The sequence below is a fragment of the Gavialis gangeticus genome, unplaced genomic scaffold, assembly GCF_001723915.1.
Source record: "Gavialis gangeticus isolate Ggan-Ray unplaced genomic scaffold, GavGan_comp1, whole genome shotgun sequence".
Taxonomy (NCBI): domain Eukaryota; kingdom Metazoa; phylum Chordata; order Crocodylia; family Gavialidae; genus Gavialis; species Gavialis gangeticus.
In genome coordinates this window covers 157,151,681-157,173,757 of record NW_017729025.1, presented here as the reverse complement: position 1 = coordinate 157,173,757, position 22,077 = coordinate 157,151,681, and the positions used below count along the sequence as shown (strand labels likewise).

At 41.7% G+C, this 22,077-nt stretch overlaps 1 protein-coding gene across 2 annotated transcripts in view; it reads left to right on the top strand.

Annotated features, from left to right (window-relative positions):
• The window catches only part of CPT1A (carnitine palmitoyltransferase 1A), an 84,248-nt gene that overhangs the window by 13,534 nt on the left and 48,637 nt on the right, over positions 1–22,077 (top strand). For both annotated transcript variants that reach the window (XM_019519844.1, XM_019519843.1), the window contains exons 2-4: positions 13,501–13,655; positions 14,402–14,541; positions 20,730–20,901. In XM_019519844.1, coding sequence (XP_019375389.1) covers positions 13,515–13,655; positions 14,402–14,541; positions 20,730–20,901 — 453 coding nt within the window. In that variant the 5' untranslated portion in view covers positions 13,501–13,514. The remainder of the gene's footprint in view (positions 1–13,500; positions 13,656–14,401; positions 14,542–20,729; positions 20,902–22,077) is intronic.

Genomic DNA, 22,077 nt, shown 5'->3' with positions numbered 1-22,077 from the left:
AGGCTGCAGGTGGGTGACGGTGTGGGGGAGGGTGTATGTGTGGTGGGTCTGGGTACAGTGGGATGTGCATGACAGGCTCCCCTTTGTACCCTTCCCACGGTGCTTAGCCCCCACCAGCAGCAGCAGAACATGGCAGCCCTTGGGGCACTTATGGCCCACGGCAGCTGGAGTCCCCCAGTGGCTTGCAGCTCTGGCCAAGTCGCAGGAGCTACATGTGGTGGCAGGGAATGTGGCCAGGTAGGCCCAGCTCCATCACGTGGGGCTGACTCCGTTATGCACAGCTTCCCGCTTCTGTTGGCTGAGTGCTAGGAGCTGCATGTGGTGACAGGGAGGGCCAGGCCATCAGCTTCATCTTGTCGGCTCCCAGCCAAGCCGTGGCCCTCCTGTGGGTGACAGTAGGAATGCAGCATGCTAACTCAACAGGAATGGGTAGGGCTGAGCGCCATGCCAAGGGCAGCAAAGGCAGCCACGGTCCAGATCTGTCCTTGGTCCCATCTATGTATAGATAGTGGTTTCATATGTCAACTTCACTAGGTTTTCAACCTCTTCCTCCACAAGCTGCCTTGCCAAAATTCAGGAGGAGGTACTAGACAATACCAAGGTATAAAAAAAAGGTAATGTTTCCAGAAGGGTTCCATGTAGAATATAACTGATGTGTACAGAACAGTTTCTTAGGCATGCATGAGCTGGCAACAGATCTTCAGTCTTATTGCACTTGTGACAAATTACTTTTCCTTGGTTCATCAACTTAGTTTGATCAACTTTGTAGATTCAACTTTTTACCCTGAATAATGCTTGAAATATTGCTTCCCTGAATGGGGTAGCATTGACAGCACTAGATGAGCTCCAGTTATGAGTGGGTGATGTAAGCATAGAAAGGATCAGAGCTGTGGTTTGAACCCCAGGACTGCATGAAAATAAGATAATTTTAAAATTGGTGTTGAGTGACCTGAGGGGGCTTTATTTAAGGAGTCCCTTTGCTCAAACAACCCTACCTGGAGCACTAACCCCTCTCTGAAGTTGCATGAGTCTCAGTGATATTAAAGGATAGCCAGCATAAAGATTTTAGAGGCCTTGAAAAATGTTAGATGACCTCAGGCTTAATTATAGTGGTGCTCCCATTCTGATATAATTGTTTCACTAGGAAGTCTGTCAATTTAGCTTAGTTCTAATCCAAGTGAAATGGTAGTTAAACCTCATGTTTCTTTGATTCAGTATGAATATCTGAAACATTTTGTTTATGCCCCTGCCATTTCTATCTCAATTCCTTTTATTCTATCTTCATGACAATGCCATCAGTCATCTGATAGGCAGAGCATATTGGTAGTTAAATGAGTTTCTATTGTAGGAAAATTTGTTTAAGACAATTCTCTGAAGTAAACATTTGTCTTTGATTCAGAAAGTTTCTTTCAACACTGTTGTATGTTTGCTTAATCTTCTGGAAAGACAACTTCTCAGTCATTTGCAGTAAATAGTTGCAGTGACAGAAATTGATTGGAGTGAGGATTCTTGCTGAAGTTGAGTAGGGTAATTAGGTAAGACTAAGGATAAGTAGAATGTGAGGAAAACAAAGTGCTTCTCTGAAATGGAATTTTTAAGTGGATAATAGTGTCTAAGCAGTCTTTACAGGCTTGTTTAGAAGTCGGCTCTTTCAAGGATACAAATCATATGACAAGTGAATGAAACATCTTCCTTGATTCTGGTTTTAGTTTCTTGCTGCCTTTTTTTTTTTAACCTGGAAACTATAATACTTGTTACTTCCCTGTAATATATAACTAATAGAACATTTTGTGTTTTACTATGTGGATCTCCAGTTAAGTGCTTTGGAGTCAACCGCTTCTTCACATTGTCTACTGAGAAGTCTTGTTCTATAACAGGATCTGTGGGAACCAGGCTTCTTGGTGCACCACAAAGTAGCCTCACACCAATCTCTTTTCTTTTCTTTCTGCTTTGTGCTGTGTGTTCCCTGACCAAACTGATGCTTTGCTTTCTGCTTCCTGCCTGATCTTCTGCTCAGCTTTCTGCTCCCTACCCTATCTGTAGGCTTGGCAGAATTCAATTTTTTTATTATTTCACCATCTAAAATCAGTGTTTATTTTTAAGCATTTGTTTTGATTTTTTTATGGAATGACATTTTCTGGATTGCACAACTTAGGGGTGTTTTTTTATTGTTATTGATTCAGTGCACACAGGCACATGCAGTAGCTGCTGCAGCAGCTGAGGGCCATGCCAGTAAGGCTGTATTGGGAGTGCTTGGCTCCCAGGAAGTGCCAGTAGGGCTGTGCCAGTAAAACTGTGCTTGGCCAAACTCCCATGGAGCTTTGCCTGGCCTCCACAGAAGTTTGGCCCCTGCCCTAATCACTCAGTTGCTAGGCCAGGCTGAGTTTTGTGGGAGTTTGGCCCCTCTCCCAATCACCAGGCTGGGACCTGGTCAGAGGTGAGCAGCTACCAGCACCAGGCTCCCCACTGCTACCTCACCCCTCCACCCCCTTCCAGCACAGCCCTACCAGCATGACCTCCAGCTCTTGCAGCAGCTGCCATGTGTGTTCATGTGCGCACGTGCTCATGCCTGCACGCGCGCAGCACCCCCTGCCCCAGATTTCCTTACCTCCATCCCAGAATGTATGTATTTTTTTACATCTCCTTTATGTAACTGTCGATGATTACCAACAAATATTTTTCCGTCAGTTTGCAAGTGTCAGATGAACTCAATGTTTATTGATTAAAAAAAATCAAATCCTGCCAAGCCTACTTATCTGGCATTCGTCTGTCTGCCCCTCCCTAGTCTGCTGCAAGCCACACACGCGGACTTCCGGTGTCACTTGTAGCACCTGTGCCACAGGTTGACCATCCTAGTTGTAGGACAAGACTTCTAGCGCTGATTGAGAAGCCCAGCAAGAGGTGTTCAGTTAACCTTCCAAATAATTAAATGTGGGTATGTATATACCATTGCTAGGCCACGCATCACTATTACAGTGCATCCCTAGATTATCTGCACAGCAAACTGGTTACTGACATTTTGATGTTATGCTATTATACATGTCCTGGTGACTAGCAACAATGACAAGCAAACTAGTAGAAATGAGGTCCAGAACCTCATATCATGTCATAAATGGATGGTAGGGCATGAGGAAGGCAATAAGAAAATGAAAATGAAGAGAAACTGCTGCACTTCTCATGGATCTTTTTGCGGTTCACTTATCCAAATGAAATTTGCTATTTGCCTTGGGCTTTCCTAGGGAGATTAGGTAACTGAGAATGTACTGTAACACCAGGGAAGCTAAAATGATTAGTATTATTATGGTGAAAACATTAGAGAGAATCCCAGTGTAGTCACAGCTTTGAGGTGGGGGGAATGGGGCTCAAGTGGTGGGGGGTGGAAAGGATTTGGGTCAGGCTTCTTGATTCCGTCTACTGCCTCCCCTCCTACTGGTGCATGAGATGCTGCAGTGGTTGGGGGGGATGAATTTAACCTCCAATAGATTCTATAAATGGACAATAATGAAAAATTATAAATTTATTCATGTATAGAAACTAATTACTGGGCAGTCGTCTTAAAATCAAAGTCATCTTGGATTCTGGCGATATTCTCTAATACTTCATATAAAGGACCATGTTTAAAAAGTCACCAACATGAAAGATCACATTTTAATTTGTGAAAAAAAGTTTATAATGAAAGTTGGTGAGGGGCCTGGGTCAGCATTGAGTATCTGCTTTTGCAAACACACATGCAGACCAACAGTTCAATATGAGCTACATTTAAATGGTAAGTTAGGAATCTGAATCGGTAATAAGTATAAATGCGAGTCAGGAGCAGCAGGCAGATTGAAAGCAGTGCTTCATGTTGCACTCAAATTTGTGCAAAAGATGTTCTTAAACTCAGCAAGAGAATAGGGAAAACCCTAAATCAGGACTGTCAAAAATATGGTCCCAAGACCAGATCCAGCCCATGGAAATGGGTCCTCCAGCCCTTGGATTTCTTCATGGGGTTGGAAATTTGGCTCCAGGACAAGTAGTGACTGTTGATTGGTGTGGCTTCTGGAGCCTCAGCAATTCATGCTGCTGCTGCTGCTGCTGCTTCTTGTGTGGGCTGTAACAGGAGTGTGTAGCCATGTTATATGTGGAGCTGTCCATGGGATGGAATTGGCAGTGGGTGAAGCAGCCACCGTCAGGGATTCTAGAGCCATAGCAATTAATGCTGGTACCACCAGTTTTCTGGTTTTATGGGCCAGATAACTTAATCCCACAGGGACAGATGACTTTGACACCCACCTTGTTTAAAAAGGAAATAGAAACTTCTGGACGTTATAATTAAAATGTTAATAAAATGTAATTTTAAAAATCTTAACTTGTCCATGTAACTTCAAATCAATAACTTTATGCGGGTACCTTGCCATTCGGTTGAAATCTAGGTCTTCCCTGTGGGCCTTGAACACTGGGTTATATGAGAATAAAGTACAATCTGGTTAATTTGTCACTCCAGGGGTATCCATCAGAAGGTATTCATTCTCAACTTTGTGAAATCTATTTTGCATGTCATAGCAATTATTAGTTAAGAATGATTTTTGACATTTATAAGGGGAAAAAATCCAAGTGCAACTTGTATGCTGTATGGCATGCTAAATGAGAACTGTACAATTGTACAGAAAAATGCTTACTATATAATTTCGTACTGGAAAAATTCAGAGGGTTCACTGCAAAACAGTTACACAATTGAGATAGTACATGATGTAATAAATAAAAAATACTAGTATTTGCGTCTTGTTGAGCCAAGAAAAACTGAACCATGTCCAATGCTTTGGGATCACCAGCTGGCTTGACGGGTGCTATGGAGGGCACAGGTTAGTGCCTTTCATGCTGCCTAATTATCAGGAGAAAATTTATATTGTCATGTAATGTGTATATATACATGTGGAAATGACTAGCTCTGCCTTAACAACTGACAGGTTAGCCAAAATGTTTTGTACTAATCCAGTAGCACTGGTAGAGATTCAGTGCACTGACTAATAAGACCATTGTGACAAGTTATCCCAATGACTAATAAACCAGAATACACTGTATGATCCCATGGGCAGGTGAGTGCAAAATGACGGGATCTGACCTGGGGGGAGTCAGTTTCTCCAGCTCCTGCATTGTGCTGGGCAGGTGGGCACATCCTGGCCCTGTCCGCATCTTATACCAACTCCTGGCACATGCGCTGGTGGGTGCTGGCATCATCTGTGGATGTTGTTAGCAGGTTCCAGGTGGGGGTTGTGACATCCGTCTGGGTCCACAGTTGCGGTCCTGGGCAGTCTCCCTGATCCCCACTGGGAACTTGATGGCAGTGTCAGTAGTTGAATCCGACGGCCACCCAGTTCTGCTTCTGGCACTCACAGCAGGAGTGTAAGCTGCAGGGCCCAGACATTGTGCCTCAGGGCATGTGGGGACAGTTTAGGCGGGGAGAGAGAGAGATGTCCCATAAAAGGACACCAAACTCATTAAGTGGCCCTCCAGCCATAATTACCCATCCCTAATCTATACCCTATTGTGCCTGAAATCCCAGCTTCAGTTTGGTTCTTCCTCCTTGGTTTTTGCTGCCCATCATCTTGATAAACTTGATACTCATTTAGTTAGGATCAAAAAAAAATCCAAGAGGACAAATTAATAGATTTTGGATCCTCTGCAAAACCCAAACAGAAACTGACATTTGAGGGCTACTCAGTAACTGATGCACAATCATGTTTAAGAAAATCATTAGTACAAAAGCCAGCTCTTTACATTGGTGTAAAAGGGTATTGTATTTTTATATAATAAAATGGTTAATTGTTTCTATGAGAGATGGCTGTTTTGAGACTCTGAACTTGTCTTATAAAATATAAGTCCTCTTTTTTTTTTAAAGAATAAATTAAGACTTTTTTATTTTTTACTTTCAGCATTTACTTTTCAACCTATTTATAAGACTTGGAGAGAAAGCAGAGCAGAACACTGACTCGCATTTTTTTAAGCAGCTGGAAGTTGAAATGCAGATAAATGATGCTAGCAGCCAGTGAGTGTGTGCACCTGTCTTCTCATTTAGGTCATATGGCATTTATGGAACATTAAATCCAGGTGAAGATGCTGTGAATAAGGCTAATTTTTGTTAGGAGGAGCCTTGCTGTATAAAAACAAGCCACTGGTATATAGAAAAGGTTCTTACCACTAAAATGTGTAACTGATTGTGAAGTGGGTTTGCATATGAAAGAGTCATTTTTAATATTGGCACTAGGTATGTTATGCTTTAGTTGTTGCAGTTTCACTGCCAGCTGAAAAGTCTAAGTTAAGTAAACTGCTATAGAATGAAATGACATAATTTGTGCACTTTGTGGAGATGACATTGAAAGTCTGTACTAAGGCACACCTACAAGCAGCAATAACAAGTAGCTGGAAAGAACTGAAGTGTAACCTGTTAGCATTCTTTGATCAACTTTAAATCTGTAGAATCTCAAACTTTATTTTAAGTCTGCGTGGGTCAGTTGTTTATATGAGATGTTGAAAGCTATAAGGATTATTCAGAAAATTGTTTTGGCTTTCTAGACAACTTTTGGTTCTGTTAGGAAAAAATGTGGTAACCACATCTGGGCATAATACTTCTTAGTTGGTTCCTCTAACCAGGTTTTTAAGCTTAATTTCTTAATAGTTAAATGTATTTAAATTCTGTTTCAGAAATCTTCCATTTTAGTTTTCCCATCTGTTAGGGGTAGTAGCTCCTTAGACAAAGGAGTTGTTAGGTTTAATCAGTAATGTTGCCAAGTGCTTTAAAAGGTCTGTATACTGCTAAGTGCTATGTGATAGGTGTGTTCAGCTGCACTAGATAAGCAAAGTAGTTTGCAGTTTTGAGTGTGATTAGTGAATCGATTCTCTTTTGTTTGTTTAATGTCCATTTAAATTGGTGAAGCTTCAGTTTCTACTGATATTGTTGTTTGGGTTAATCTGCAGACTAGATGATAGGGCCCTCACAACACCAAAATACATAATATAGTTAACACACAGGTTGATCTTGTACTTCTGTTTCATCTGTGTTACTTCTGAGGCATGATGCTGTCTTACATTTCACTAAGTCTGCACTAAAAAAATTGGCCTGTACTATGCCTCAGCCCAGGGGTTTTCAACCTTTTTTTGGTTGGTGTACCCCCAGCGGCTGGTTGAGAAGTGGGAGGTCTCCCAGCCGGTCAATGGTCAATGAGCAGGGGCTGATCCACAAGCTGAGGGAAGTCCCCCCCACACAGCAGCGAAACTGGAAGTGCCCCTGCTTCTGTGCATCACTGCCATGTACCCCCTGGGGCCTTCCCAAGTACCCACAAGGGTATGCCTACCTTGGTTGACAACCCCTGGTTTAGCCTAATGGCAAAACTGTCAGCTCTGTAGAGTGCCAATGAATTTTAGTGGGAACACATCGTTTTCATATGACTTCTAAAAGGGAAAACAAAAAATTAAAGTTTATTTAGCGATTTATTTTCCTCATAGCTGAACAGTCCTTGACCCTTGAGAGATTATATTTATTTAACTGCTTTGAAGAAATAGCTGGATTAGGAATATAATCTGGTCAAATGTCTTGAAGAGCCTGGAGTTTAACAGTTGTTGAAAATGCTTTTAGCAGCTCTTGTGACAACCACATATGGTTTATTAATCTACATCCATTTGTGGAGTATCTCTTATTTCTGTGTACGTTTATTAAAAGAAGATTTTGCTCTTGTGGGTTTTTCCTTCGGAAATTCAGCTGTTTCAGAATAGTCAGAGGTTCTGAGCCAATTGCAGAGTTTCCCAAGACCTTTGGTTCAAGATGGCTAACATCAAATGGAAAGTTTATTATGACTTAATGAGATGTGAGAATAATCAACTTTTAAGTCAAATTGAATTTCATGTCCTGTTTATTGATTCCCCTTTCCCCTTCTGCCATTGAAAATCTCTAAGCATTGTAACAGTAGTATGGATTTCTTCTCACCTTTTTCTCTCTTGTTGTTTGCTGCCTGAGTGAGTGTTTAATAGACCAATTACAAGTGTATTTTGGGTCTCTAATGTATGAAAGCCTACTTTGTGGTGTTATCTTGTCATGTTTGTTGTTCTTTCTTTTTTCTCTAAGTCATTAACCTTTGATCTTCCAAAGACCATAGTGGGAGAGGGAAGGGAAGACTTTCATTTTGTGTACTTCCTTATCCTTTGGCATTTGAGTGGTAACTATGAACACTTTTCATAATGACCTACACCTAGTTATTTAAAATAGTGTTAAAATTAGGTCACTGCCTGACTTGCAGGTAGTAACAATGGTGGTTGCAGCTGTCTTGGATTTCTGTATCTTTGAAATGTGCATTTCACTTTGGTTTTTCTGCATTTACTTGTTTGCTTCCACTGCAGGAAAAGGAATCAGACCCATGGAATAGTTTGCTTAAAAAATGCACTTTTCTCAGATTTGAGTCTCAGTCTCCTGTCTGTGGGGGAAGTGGCAGTGCCATGCTTCAGCAGAGGAAATCAGAACCAGAAAAAGAATATGTAGGAGATGAGTCAAACTATGAGTGGGAAATAAGCAGCTAAAATGAGTTCAGGGTTAGGAAGTGCTTGGACATTTTGTTAAGGGGAAAGTACCTCCTCTTTTTTTTGGTAAAAAAAAGGAAAGATGACCGTCAAGAGCCGTTGTATTTTCCCTATTCATTCTAGACGCCATTGTGAAGGCTTTGAATATATGAAAGGGTGGCCCCCAAGAACATTTCCCCAAATTCTCATCAGAGTCCTGGTGGTAAATGCCAAATGGTACACAACATGTCTGCAATATTTCAAATTGCACTAAATCTTTTCACCTCGCTGTGGTCCTGGTGTGTTTTCAAGTATTTGCAGTAATTATTTCACTGGGTCTTGGAAGCCTGTTCTTTGAACATCCATTAACACCTCCAGTTGACTTTATTCACTTGTTTAAGTGAATGGTGATCCTGTAACAGACCTGTGTTGGGGAATCATGATGCCAGGTTTCCCACAGCTGAGACACTGATTTCCTATGTTGTTTGGCATGATGTGTTTTGATATCAAAAGTGAAACATTTAACATCCTAAAATCATAGGGTCTTTGGGTCATGGGTATATCAAGTTAATTATTAAACCTTTGTCATGGTAACCTAAATGGCCAAAAGCTGTGAAGATAGCATATGAAGCGGACTTTACAGTAAGATTTAACTGAGGGGGGATGGAGTGGTTCTGATCTCTCTATCCATACACATCCCCACATCTTCCAAATTTCTAACCTAAACATTTTCCTGCAACTTGAGACCATTGCTCCTTGTTCTGTCATCTGCCACCTGTGAGAACAGTCCAGCTCCATCCTCTTTCGAACCTCCCTTCATATTAAATTCCCCCTCAGTCTTCCCTTCTCTAGACTAAAAAAGCCCAGTTCCCTTAGTCTTTCCTCAGAAGTCATGTGCCCCAGCCCCTGAACCATTTTCATTGCCTTCTGCTAGACTCTCTCCAATTTGTCCACATCATTTCTACGTGTTCTGCTTGCTACCCATCTAAACTACTTCGCTTGCAGAAAACCGTGTAACTTAAAACTGATTTCACCTCAGGATTTTTTAATGTCCGTACCTAGCCTAGGATGTCTGCAGCTAAAATGAGTTATTTCCTTTTGGTTTGAATGACTGAAGTGGTTTATGTGTTACTTAACACAAATCAAGTTGATATAAATCAGAGGCATGCTCAGTTGGCCTGTCCCCTTTCACCTACTTAGTCTGGCAAACACGTGACAGCCTCAAGAATGTGGAGGAGGGAAATGTAGAGCAGATCCTTATTGAAGTGGCTTTTAAGGGGTGAAAAGAGAACTTTTTAAAGGGGGAGAATTTTGTGGTTTTTTTAATTCTGAAAACTCAAAATAAGAGTCGTAATTCTAGCTGAAAAGCTGTATTTCTTTGTGTAGGGAAGGAGCAGTGAAAGAAAACCATTGCTATTAGGTTTTGGGGTTTTATTTTGATTGGTTTTTCTTTTTAATTAATCCCGTCTTTACTTATGCGTGGAATAGAGATTAGAGGATTTCTTGTGTGGAAACATATAGATACTTGCTAGAGACAATTCTATTAAATGCCTTATATAACCCTCTGATATTAAAATTAAACTTTTAAACTAATTTGTTTTTCATAGTTGATGCTGAGCGATTTGCAGTTACTTCACCTTGGTCAATGAGAAGGCATATATAAAAGGATTTCAGGACAACCTTTCCTTCTAGCTATATAAATTAGTCTGTAAGATGTCTTCTGCTTAGGTTTAAAGAGGTTATAAACCCTCTTCCCTTGTCCCGAGGAAACCAGTTTAATATAATGGATATTATCTAAAAAAACTATTGTGCTGCAAAGTATGTTTCTAACATGATAAAAATGCACTGTGTGAGTAAACTGGAGAACAAGTCCGTCTTTGTAGGAGAAGAAACTTGATACCAGCCTCATAGGCTGACACTTTAAGCAAAAGTAAAATGGTATGTATTTATAAATCCTTTACTTACCTTGTACAATTATGTGTGTGGCTGTATGTCATCTGGATATTTCCTTGTTACCCTTAGTAAAATCTGTTGCCTCCACATTATTTTCTTGCCAGTTTTCTCAGTTTTATTGAAAGTCTTGGAGTGTGCAATCATATAAGCCCTAGACACTGGCTGGAGTCATCCAAGTGCATCAATCCTGAGGGAAGGAGGGAAAGTTAGGCAGGGTTCTAGCCTTCAAGGTTGCAAAAATAAATATAAATGCAAGTTTTCAAGCCCCAAAAGCCAGAGAGAAATAAAAATCATTTCAATTAAATGTTTTTTAAATTTCATGTTTAAGCTAGTGTCATATTGGTAGCTTGTGTTTGACAATATTGTGTTCTATCAGGAAAAGAAGGAATATAAAGGTATGTGCATTGCTGACTTGTATATGAGGAAGTGGTTTGTGTCTTACACATCATTGTCATCTGTCTGAACAGGCACCACTTTTTTAACAGTTATTTTTAAATGGATTCAGTGTAGCTGAATTCATAACATACCATGTATAGGAGACTCCAGAATGACCATTGCCCCTACCAGAATATGTGGGTTGGACCTAATTTCTGTGTTATCTGTAAACAGGCTCTTAACAAATGTATGAGTACAGATAATAGTGCCTTTGTAAAATAGAGAGGTAATTAGCCTGCACTTAAAGGACAATTGTCAGTGCATACAAGCAGGAAAACATGTGCTAAGTGTACTTGTATTATAGCAAAATTAGTAATTTGAAGTCACATGCATTCTGCTATCATCTGACTGTTCCACAGAGATAATAAGAGCAATTTGGTGGCAGGTGGGAGAGGCAAACAGAACTGAGCCTGGGGGAGAGTGCCACCTCTCCTGCTGGATCCTGCAGGTGGTTGGGGACTGGAGCCTGTTTGAAATTCCCATTTCACTGTCAGTCTCAGCCCCAGGACCTCACCAGAACCAGTTCAAGACTCCTTGGCTTAGCTCCTTCTCTGTCTGCCCACCAGCAGCATAGCTGCACGTAAAGATGTGGACTGAAAGATCATAGTCAGCATTAGCATGTGACTACTCAAAACATGTTCTGACTTTTTAATGCAGCACGGTAATTCTTACTATGATTTAAATAAAACGTGCTAAGTGTTTCATGCAATGAGGCCCTTAGTATGAAGTCAGGCAGAAGGCAGGATAGAGACATACCTTTACAGACAGACAGAATCAAAGATGTATGCTTTGTGTGTATCCTTCCATGGCTTTGATGAAGTGGGTTTGGTCTTATCCATGCATCTCCAATTCAGTGATTTTTGTAAGGTGTATCTCTACCCCATCTGTAAACTAGAGGTAAGCACAAGCAGGTTTCTAGATAGTTATATAAAGATGTGCCTTACTGGAAAAAATGAGTGATGTAAATAAGGTGGGGCATTTCAAAGGAGCATATAGACACATTATGTTTCCAACCCAAATCTGAATCTCACTTTTCTTTTTTTTAGTACAAATTTCCATTCCTCTGCAGCCCACTTTCTCAGCGAACCATGGTTAATGCTATTGATATGGTTTAGCTCCTGCAGTTATCCCACTGTGCCCTTTATCTTGAAAAATCACTCCTCCTTGTATACACAACCAAGTTGGGTATACATGGGAAAGGACTTCAGCTGTCTGAGAGAGTTTTTTCTGTCTTTTAGAGAAGTATTAGTGGGACAGAGTGAAAGACAGGCTCTGTGGAAGTCTCTGCACCTACATCCTGCTGGAGTAAAAACTACTACCATTGACCTGCTTTCAGTGCTGCAGAGAGCCTTTGAATTTACAGCTTGTCTATGTATATTTAGTCTACCACTGAGTATGTCACAATATGCAAACATTCTTACAAGGAAGATCATTTTCCTCATGGCAGCTATCAAATTGGGCTTCATGCTGCAGGGCTGACCCATCTTTATGCTGGGTTTTAGAAAAATAAGTTGATGTAGCAATCAGATCTGCAATGTCTTCCAGAAATGGTATCCAAGGGCACTTTTACACGTGCTCTGATTAGAATGTGTCAGAGCAGATTTAATTTAATCTAATCAGGATGTTCTAGTGTGTTGCAGTGTCTTGTGTATTCAGCATCACCATATTTCAAAATGGCAGCAGCAGTGCTTTTAACTAAAGCTCATCAAATAAGCTTTAGTTAAAGTGACCCCACCGCCATTTTGAAACATGGGATGCTGAATACGAGACACTGTGGCCATTTTAATTGGAGTGGCTTCCGAGAGCTACTTTAATTAAAATGCCCCCTTCCTTTTCTCTTCCCAGCCCCCCAGCATGTGTATAGGTACCCCAAGTTTCAGTTTAAATACAATCATCACTGCACATTCTTACCACACCTTTCAGTCTCTGTGAAACCCTTTTTCATATGTTGCCCCTCTAGGAACTCTGACGACCTTACCTGAAACAAATTAAAGCCCTTGTAAACAAGACTGGGTGGAGTTTAACACTATTTAGCAGGGCAGAATTCTGACTAAGAAGATTATGCATTATAATTGAAGATCCGATCACTGTAACCCAGCAGCCTGGAAAGGGGGAAGGTCAGGTCATGGCTCACTAAATTGATGGTAACGTGGTGGTTATTATCTGTCACAGACAGAAGGAGGCCTATTCATACTATGAGCCATTAACCTTGTTGCAGTTTTATGTATCCTATCCTGGTTTCCTTTTTTTGGTGCTCTCTCACATATATCATGGTATAGCATTTCCTTCACTGTATTCCCAAAAGATGATTTGTTTATATGTGGGAATATCATACAGAAGGGGTCTGTTAGATTATCTAGTATAAGCTCCCTTACACTACAAGTCTGAAATTGTTCACATGGAAGAGAAATGAGACCATTCTATACATACCACTTTCCAGGATATTTCAGAAATTTTTTTTTTTTTTAATGGAGTAAGCTAGAGATATTTTGCTGACAATGGAATAGCTTCCAAGTTAATAGTTCCTCTAGAATATAAAATGTGAATATATAAATTTACTATTTTTAATATTTATTTCTTTGGCAGGACACTCTCTGAAAATGGCAGAAGCCCATCAAGCAGTAGCATTTCAGTTTACAGTAACTCCAGATGGAATTGACCTGCGAATGAGCCATGAGGCTCTCAAGCAGGTCTATCTCTCTGGTCTTCATTCCTGGAAGAAAAAGTTCATCAGATTCAAGGTACTGACATTCTGTAGATTTGTTTACATAATCCTGGATCTGTTTGGTATTTTAAATAGGTTAAAACTAAATGTCGAAGTACATATGGAAAACATCTTTACACTGAACGTTTTAGTGAAAATACTAAGGGGAAAGTGAAGAATTTGACATTGAAGGATGTTTTGTGGAAACAATATCTGTGTGAAGGCTGAAGTGAGGCACTTCTTGGCCTATTATTGGGGGGAGGCACAAAATATGGTCTGCGGGCCTGGTCTGGCCCACTAGGCCATTCTATCCAGCCCACGGGGCCCCTAAAAAAATTTAGAAAATTAATACTTATCTGTCCTTGGTTCCTGTCAAAGATGACAGGAACCAGGGGCAGTAGGACCCAGTAGAAGCCCCGGCGGGCTTCTGCAACAGCAAGGCCCACCCCCCCCAGCTGGAAACCCTGCACAGGGGCTTCTGGCCTGGGACCACATGGCTCCTCGTGGCTGCACCAGCATGGGAAACTCAGGTAAGAAGGGGATGGGGAAGGGCAGGGGAGGGGAGGGGAGGACCGGACCATGGGCAGGGAACGAGCTGTTGCTGAGCACGGGGGAAAAGCGGCCCCTGTCCTGCCTTGTGGCTGGCACTCCCTGCTGCAGCCACTCACAGCTGTCTTGAATGAGGCAGCTTGAATCAATAAAATTGTAGTTAGGCTTTGTGTGGTAATGCGAAATAAATTACTTTGGCATGGAAGAATTAAGTGAGGGCTTTTGTCTTTCCAGAATGGGATTATTACTGGTGTGTATCCTGCTAGTCCATCCAGTTGGCTTATTGTAGTGGTGGGCGTGATGTCAACAATGTATGCCAAAATTGATCCTTCTTTAGGAATAATCGCTAAAATCAACCAAACTCTTGATACAACGTAAGTATACCAGTGCCTTTCCTATTCCCTCTTATGGATTAATTTTATTCTTAATTGTTTTAAGACAAACCACTACCTATTTTGTCATAGCACTATATGATACAGACATTAATGTATTAATTTTAATCCTAGTTCTTTCAGCCTTTCCTCATAAATCATCCTTGGCAATTCCTTGATTCAAGGATGATCTCTACCATGACTCATTTGATAAGTCTTGAGATGACTTAAGGGAACAATTCAGAAGCTGCAGGTCTTTCCACAGGAGCCATAGGCTAGGATTTCTTTCCTACCCCTTCCTCCGTTCTCTTCTTTGCTTCAAGAGCAAGGTACTTTACCTCAATGAGCTACCTTTTGGTTGAAGTTGTGGCACCACTGAAGTCAGTCAGCAGCCAGCCCTTCCCAGCTCTTGATGTCAGCATCTGTTTTCTTGAAGTATGTCTCCAAAATCTTTTTGTAGCATTTCCTCTGGCTACCGTAAGATCTCGGGTCATTACTGAACTGGGAGTAGAGCACTTGTTTTGGGACTTGAGAGTCTGGTATCTGCACAGAATGGTCCAGTCCAGTGAAATTGGTGCTTGAGGATCACTTTTCTCAAAGCTGGTAACATTGGTTTCAGCAAGGATGCTGGTGTTTGTGTGATCATCTTCCCATTTGATGCAGAGGATTTTCCAGAGGCATCATTGATGATACCTCTCCAGGCTCTTGAGATGACAGTAGGTCATCCATGTTTCACATCCACAGAAGAGAGTGGGGATGATGACTACATTGTAGACCTGGATCTTGGTGTTTTTCCGGAGATCATAATGACTAAAGACACACACCAAAGCAATTTCCTAAAGGAGGAACTTGTCTACCAGATCCTGTGTTGGATCTCCTCATCAATGTTCCCTCTCTGAGAGAGGTAGCTACCATCCCTTGATGGTAATTTGAGGGGAGGGGGTCACATTCATGGCCCTGGGCAGGCTGATAGAGAATTTTAGTCATCTCAGTGTTGAGAGATTGGCCCAAAGTTTGCTAGGCTTCTCTAAAAAGATCCATCACTATCTGGAGGTTTTTCTCAGTGTGCACAAGAATGGTGCAGTTGTCAGTGTATTGAAGGTCAAGGATGGTTGTTTTGAGCAATGTTCCCTCTAAGTTGTAGTGGTCTGTGAGTGTGCCACTTTAGTCTGTGAGCGTGCTGCTTCAGTCCATTCACGAATTGGTCCCACCTCCCCCTTTCGGCATGCGCCACTTCAGTCTGCCCCACAATATAACACAGTATAGCAGCAAAAGATGATACTATAACTTTATTTACCCGAGTTACTCCCATCTACCTCTTTCGGTTTTCCAAACAGAAAATACAGTGTCCAGTTTAACAGTCTTTCCTGAGGCTTAATGAAGTTTAATTTGCATCCGCTTATCCAGATTATCAACTTGTAAACGATTTCTAGACTTTGTTTTTATAGTGTTTGTGAGGCTAAACCATTTCTCACCATCTGCACTAGATGCCTAGAAAGTGTCACAGATGTCAACAAGTAATGGCAGTTCACTAAATTGTTCCTGTTGTAGTATGTAGGTGACCATGTCTTCAAAGGTCTTTATTGCCCCAGTTTTCATTTTCTCACTAACAGTTAATTTAAAGTTCACATATTGTTTGCATAGGTCCCTCTTAAAAGTTTCTACAGATTTGTTTAGCAAGGTGCTATATCTTGTTGCCAGTGTTTTCAGCTCCTCGTGCCCAAAAGAGAAATTATTCTTGTTTAATGAAGAGGAAAAAGAATCCTTGTTGAAAATTGACCATTCTTTCAACTCGTCTTCTGGAAATCTGTTGTCCATGTGGTCACATGTACGTTCAATGAATTGAATAACTGATGTAGTGTCAACAGGTGATTCAAATGATGACATTAAGATTTAAATGTCTTCAGAAAAATGTACAGTCTCACCAAAATACTGCGAATGAAGATGGCAATTTTAGCTTTGGCAGACTGAAATGCTTCTACTATTGTTAGTGAACTTCATTGAAGCATTCTGCACAACTCAGCCAGTTCACCTAAGACACCATTTAGTATGGCCAGTGCAACATGATGCTCTGGTTTCTGCAGTTTGTCCAAGCAGTATTTGTGAATTGGTTCGTTGTCTTCAGCCACTTGTTGTGCACAGTAGTCCATCAACACAGTATAATTCTTCATCGTGGCACTAACAGCAAAATGTCTAGAGAACCATCTGACCTCATTCAGTGACCTAAATGAAACTGTTTTGCACTCAGCAGCCTTAGATAGTTCTTCAAACTTAGATTTTTTTACAGAAGACCTACTAAAAAGTGTATGTATGGTCCGTAGTGGAGTTTCAACGCACCTCATCAAAGTACATCTTTCCAAGCAACATCAATCCCCAAGTCTTTCCTGTGTGCCACGCAGTGCTGCTCGAGCAGATGTGGAATAGACTGGCGAAGTGCGGCAGTCATACCATTGCGCTTTCCAAGCATTACTGAAGCGCCATCAGAGGTGAACATTACTATCTTTTGCATATCTAAGTTGCTGTCAGCATAAAATTGCCTAATTGCTACTACAATAGCAGAGCTATCACAAGCTGTCAGCTTTTAAATTCCAGCAAACCTGGTCTGATGAGTGAAATCATACATAGTTTGTAATTTTACATAGCAAAATGTTAATTCTGTAACAGAGATCTGTGCTCTCGTCAGCTATCAAAGTGTGGAATGGCAATGTACGCATTTCACTCAGTACTTCTTGATGAATTACAGAATTTATGCAGCCAATAAATTCAAATGCCTAATTCTTACTTCTTCAGCTTTCAGGAATTTTAACATATTTGCCAACATGACTGGATTTCCATTACTGGTAGCATTGATAAGTTTAACTCCACTGCAAGGAGAACATTATCAGTTAAGATTTTGACTTCATGGACATTTGATCGCTTCCTTTCAGAAAGTTCCATCCCATTTTCCTTTGTCTTGTATGTTTCAGAAAATAAATTTTTCAGGATTTCTCTGCTTTTGGCTGCCTAGTTTCATCACAGAATCTGTGTAATTTTGTGTGTCAAGTGGTATTTCAAATGGTCTAATTTCCAGAAATTCCAAAATGATAGAAAAAGCAGCTAACAGCTAATTTACCCAAAGCAACTTGTGTGCCTATGCCCTTAGACCAACACAGCTGTAACCAGCACCCCCAAACTCAAGATTACACAGCTTAGGATGCTTATAACAAAAACAACACCATTTGCAACTTCTTTTCCTGTTTTAATATGTTTAAATGCAAATGCATAAACTAGTGACAATAAAGACAAACTACTAAATGGCTAAAAAACTGGCACCAGCCCCCACCTCACCTCCGGGAGCGAGGAGGCATGTGGGGTGGGCTGGGGAGCGGAGCAGTTTCCCTGTGCTGGCGGAGCCTGTGTCAGCCCCCAGCCCCAACCCCCACATTGCCTCTGGGAGCAGAGGAGTTTCCCAGTCCCAGCCCCTGCCTCGCCTCTGGGAGCGAGGAGGAACATGGTGTGGGCTGGAAAGCGGAGTAGTTTCCTGGTGCCAGTGGAACCCATGCCAGCCCCCAACTGTCATAGGCCAGTTTCCCTTTCCAGAAGAATGTGTAGCCTCCATCTGCTTGCCTCAGCTGGCCCTCATCCAGTCACTTTGTCTCACTCAGAGCTACAGTGTTGATGTTGTATCTTACTAGTTCCCTGGAGACAAATGGCAGTTCTTCTTTCTGGTTGTTCCTTATCTTAGTTACCCATCAAAGTGCAAACATTCCATGTTGCAAAAATCATTCTTATGTTGTTTTTGACCCATGAGTGATCCCTCTGAACACATTATCCAGCCAGGAACAGATAAGACAGCCCATGTTTAGGGCACCTTTTCTAACCCCTTCCACATGGTGCATGAGCAGAGGGGATCCTGAGTAGGACTGCTCAGTCACAGTAGCTACTGCCAAATTGCACCCCTGTCTCAACCCAGGTGCAAGAAAAGCATCAGACTGCTGCCACCTGCGTGCAGATTCATGGCTGGAGACTGCCGGATTCATTAGTGCCATCTCCTTTACCCCTGGTCCATTCCCACAGGGCTTTGGAGGTTGGTATAGGAGAGCATTTTTGTTGTTCTCCATTGAACTCTGCTGACTTAGCAGGCTGACTGTAATATGCAAATTACCATGCTGGTATTACTACATCCTTTTATTAGTATTTATTGAGGGAAGACATGATTAGAAAGTTCTTCTTCACCAGGAACAACAACAGTAGATGATGTGACTATCAGAGTAAGAGTGAATGATTAGAGGGTATACAAAGAAGTTTGTACAATTCTTCCTGCCATGTGCATGGTCTAGACTTAGGCTGTTAAAAGTTACTATCACGTGTAGCTGAAGAGTGATATGCATATTGGGAGATTGCTTGTGTGTGATGCATATTAAACACTGTCAGACATGCTATTGCCATGATTGCATTTATATTGTAGAAATTGACTCTTAAGCCCTTTTTCAGTTTATTCTATTAGGTAGAGCTGCATGGAAATAAACAATAACAACTTTATGTGAACACACTGAGTAAAGTCCCCTGGAGTAATACAGATGCTTAGAGACCTTGGAAGTGTGATTTATGAGGAAAGGCTGAAAAAACTAGGATTAAAATGATCCCGGAGAAGAGACAGCTAAGGGAGGAATTTGATAACAGTCTTCTAATACCTGAAGGCTGATGCTAGGGAGAATGGAGATTAGCTTTTTTTCCATGCCCATAAGGGACAGGATTAGGAGCAATGGCCTCAAACTTCAGCAAAGGAAATTTTAGGTTGGAGTTTAAGTACTTTTCTGACTAAGAGCATTTATACATGTGCAGGTGAGTGGGGTGTCGTTTAATTAGAGCTGCTCCAAGAGCAGCTTTAAGTAAAGTGCCTGGAACATCTCGTGTATCAGTGTCCCCATGCTGAAAAATGGCGGTGGGGGCACTTTAACTAAAGCTTATCTATTACAGCACATTGAAGCAGCCTCGCTGCTCATGTATAGGCACCCTATGAGTAGGGCCTGGTTTAAACAGCCTCTCTCCTACCTGGTGCCAGGGCTGTCTGCCCAGGTAGCCCCTAGGCACTTCCAGCCCCCTCCGACGCCCCAGTTTTCCTGCCCAGAGGTGCAAATAGCCCCTCCCCTACCCATCCCCAAGTTTTCTTCTCCCCCTGTCCCTTTTGTGACACCTTGCCCCCCTTCCCTGGGCTGCTAAGCTTTTGCTGCTCACTGGGGAATGCTTTCCTCAACCTGCAGCAGCCATCTTGTTGCAGTGAAATGCCATGATATGGCTGCTTGCCGGGGAACTCCCCAACAAATGGCCATATCATGGCATTTCATTGCAAATCACATTTTTCATGAAAAATCACTTAATTTCATGATTTTCACAAAAAAATTTGAAATTGAGGTTTTAAACCAGGCCCTAACTATGAGGGTGGTTAGGCATAGGAACAGGCTACTTAGAGAAGTTGAAAATTTCCGGGGAGGGCAATTCCACAAGAGCTGCCTAGATAGACACATGGCTGGGATAGTTTAGGCAGAAATGTTTCTGTCTTGAGCAGAGGGCTGGACTTATCTGACCTCATCAGTTCTCTTCCAGTCCTACTTTCCTATAATGCTATGAGCCTAAGATACTGAGAATGCTTACTGAGTATGTTAGGCATTTACCCTTGTTTTGACTTATTATTGTTGTTTTATGCATTCCATTTATTTGATACACAAGCACTGAAGTACCCTTTCTAATATTGTTTATCCAATGTTCTTTGCATGAGAATAGCAAAAGCCCACAAGCAGGCAAAGAATGGGCAGGCATGATGTAAGCTTTCTGCATGCAAGCTTTGCCAGTGCACGCAAAATCCTGGTTTGCTGTACCTTTCAGTAATCTGTTCTTGTGAAGAAGGTACTCCAGACCTTCACTACCCCTTCTCTTTTAGTGCTTGGGCTCTGTATATTTTAGAGGCAAGCAATGTCATAATTTTGTGATGGGCACAAATAGTTGAAATGAAGTTCTCAGACTGTTTTTATGTAAAAGTGACTTCTACGTACCTGAAATCTTATGATTCTACCAGCAATCTGTTGAAGGATTACTTGGTCTCAAAATAGATGTTAACATTAAGAGTAATCAGTGGACATGAGTAGGGTTCGTATTGGAATTGTTCTCTCTTGGGATGTTAATTGGCATAAAATGGCTTCTATTTTAAATAGTGGTTATATGTCCAACCAAACACAGAACATTGTGAGTGGGATACTTTTTGGCACAGGCCTGTGGGTGGCCCTCATTATCACAATGCGCTACTCGCTAAAGATGCTGCTTTCCTATCATGGATGGATGTTCGCTGAACATGGCAAACTTTCTACCGGAACCAAGATTTGGATGGTAAGGCAGTTCTGTCTATTTCTATTTTAATTGTAGTATGATATAATTTTGTTAAATAATTTATGATCCATTATAGATTTTGAAGTGAGTGCTTTAGTATTTTCTTTCTGGAATCCTTTCTCACTCATTTTATTTAAATAATGATATGCACTGGGGGATGTACGCTTTCTCTTCTTTGGCTACTGTCATCCATTTGCCATTGTTTATTGATATTGGAACTATTGGGTACCCCTTTGAGAGAGAAGATTGTTTGAAGTGTAAGTTATTAATTTTCTCAAAGCAAAAGACCATATATATAGTTTGTACTTTAATATATAAGTACCGTTCATTGATTACAGACCTTTGCATACAATGTTCTATCTTCTCTGGAATGAGCTGCCCTAGCTGCCTGGTGCAGGATGGGTTGGAGCTTGGATTTAATTTCTGCAGTGTAGGCTCCTTTACAAATGAGAACTACCATATTTACTTAGATCCAAGACGAGATTTACAACCCCCACCCCCTCCCAACAGCGTGATGGGGGCGGGGGCTCATCTTGAATTTGAGTACCAGCCCAGGGCAGGCACTGGCTCAGCTCTGGCTTTGGCCCCAGACCCTGGGCTGAAGCCAGATCTGAGCCACCACCTGCTCTGGTCTGGAATATAGCTTATTTGTAGGGCTGTGCGAAATGGCTGTATTGGACTTGGATTTGGCCCAAATCGGGGACAGTGACTTGATTTGTTGATTCAGATCACTGTCCCGATTTGATTTGGCTGAATCGGAATCTGAAGATTCAATGCCGATTCAGAGAATCAGCGATTTGGCCATAGACACAGCTTTAAATGTTTTTTCTACATGCCTTGAGGTACCAGGCATGGCTCATGAACGCTGTGATGCTAGGGCGGATGGAGCATCCCACAGGAGCGTGGGTGGACCCCTGCATGCTCAACAGCAAACCTGGAAGTGGATCGGAAGTATTTCTGGTCTCCTTCTGGGTCCACCACTGAGGCCTGCCCCCCCCGGCTCAGCAGTTGGCTGTGAGGGTACCCCAGGTGCCCCGCCAGACCCAGGAGGCATCAGTTGCTGAGCAGGGTGGGGGCATGAGGAGGCCCCTCTAACGTGCTCCCCAACGAACCCAGAAGTGAACCAGAAGTGCTTCTGGTCCAATTCTGGGTCTCCTGCCGAATGCGCTGAGGACC